The sequence below is a fragment of the Galeopterus variegatus genome, unplaced genomic scaffold, assembly GCF_000696425.1.
Source record: "Galeopterus variegatus unplaced genomic scaffold, G_variegatus-3.0.2 Scaffold41890, whole genome shotgun sequence".
Classification (NCBI taxonomy): domain Eukaryota; kingdom Metazoa; phylum Chordata; class Mammalia; order Dermoptera; family Cynocephalidae; genus Galeopterus; species Galeopterus variegatus.
The window spans coordinates 5,340-6,123 of record NW_007768001.1 but is presented as its reverse complement, the minus strand read 5'-3'; the positions used below and the strand labels follow the sequence as shown (position 1 = coordinate 6,123).

The following is a 784-nucleotide window of genomic DNA, read 5'->3' as shown; positions in this document are numbered from 1 at the left end:
ACTACCATATCATGCAACATGTGCTGTTCTAGAAACTACAGCCCCTGCTCTCTTGAGAGTTACTGCCATGTTCCTGTTACCACATCCACTATGCTGTACTCTACTGGTATGAATTGTGGCAATGCTCTGTGCTTGCCTAATCAACACCAAACTTGGCTTCTGGAAAACTCCATAACAGACATGTGATAAACCTTCCAGCTGCCAATCATCCAGCTGTATGCCTACAACTTGTGAAATTTCTTGCTACTTTTCCACTACTAACTGTGTCTCCAGACCCTGCTGCACCACCAATTCTTATCTCATGAGTTCCTGCCAAACATCACTGTATGACAGACCTCAGAGCTATTTGTCCAGTAGTTGCTACCCCACAAATTACCTCTCCTATAGCTGTCAATCACTGAGCTTCATCTCCTGTGTCTATTGACCACTGAATCTTGTATCCAGCACCTGCTATCTTTTGAATGATCTCTCCTATGGTTGTCAATCTGTAGGTGATGTGTCCAATAGCTTCAGACCCCTCAACTAAGTGTCTAATAGCGTTCAACCTGTACAGGTTTGCCAAATGTGCAACAGTTTCCACCCAGTGTGTTATTGCTTTGGGGGTTGGCAATGTCCATTTTATGGAAGACTGTGCTGAATTCTTATTCCACCATCTTGCCTGACAGATTTGTAAAGAAATTTTATCTTTAGGTTGATGAGATGTTCTTTGGCTGATGGATCATTGTGCTTCTGGTTCAGTTTTTGTTTTGTGTTTTGTTTGTTTGTTTTTTATCTGTCCTTTTTT

At 41.8% G+C, this 784-nt stretch overlaps 1 protein-coding gene across 1 annotated transcript; it reads left to right on the top strand.

Annotated features, from left to right (window-relative positions):
- Nucleotides 1-301: 301 nt before the first annotated feature.
- Nucleotides 302-553, top strand: LOC103584068 (keratin-associated protein 25-1; the record flags this gene model as incomplete). Its single annotated transcript, XM_008565191.1, is given in 1 exon segment — nucleotides 302-553. A coding segment is annotated over 1 exon segment (252 nt), but the record flags the coding sequence as incomplete, so codon positions are not given.
- Between the last annotated feature and the right edge of the window lie 231 nt (nucleotides 554-784).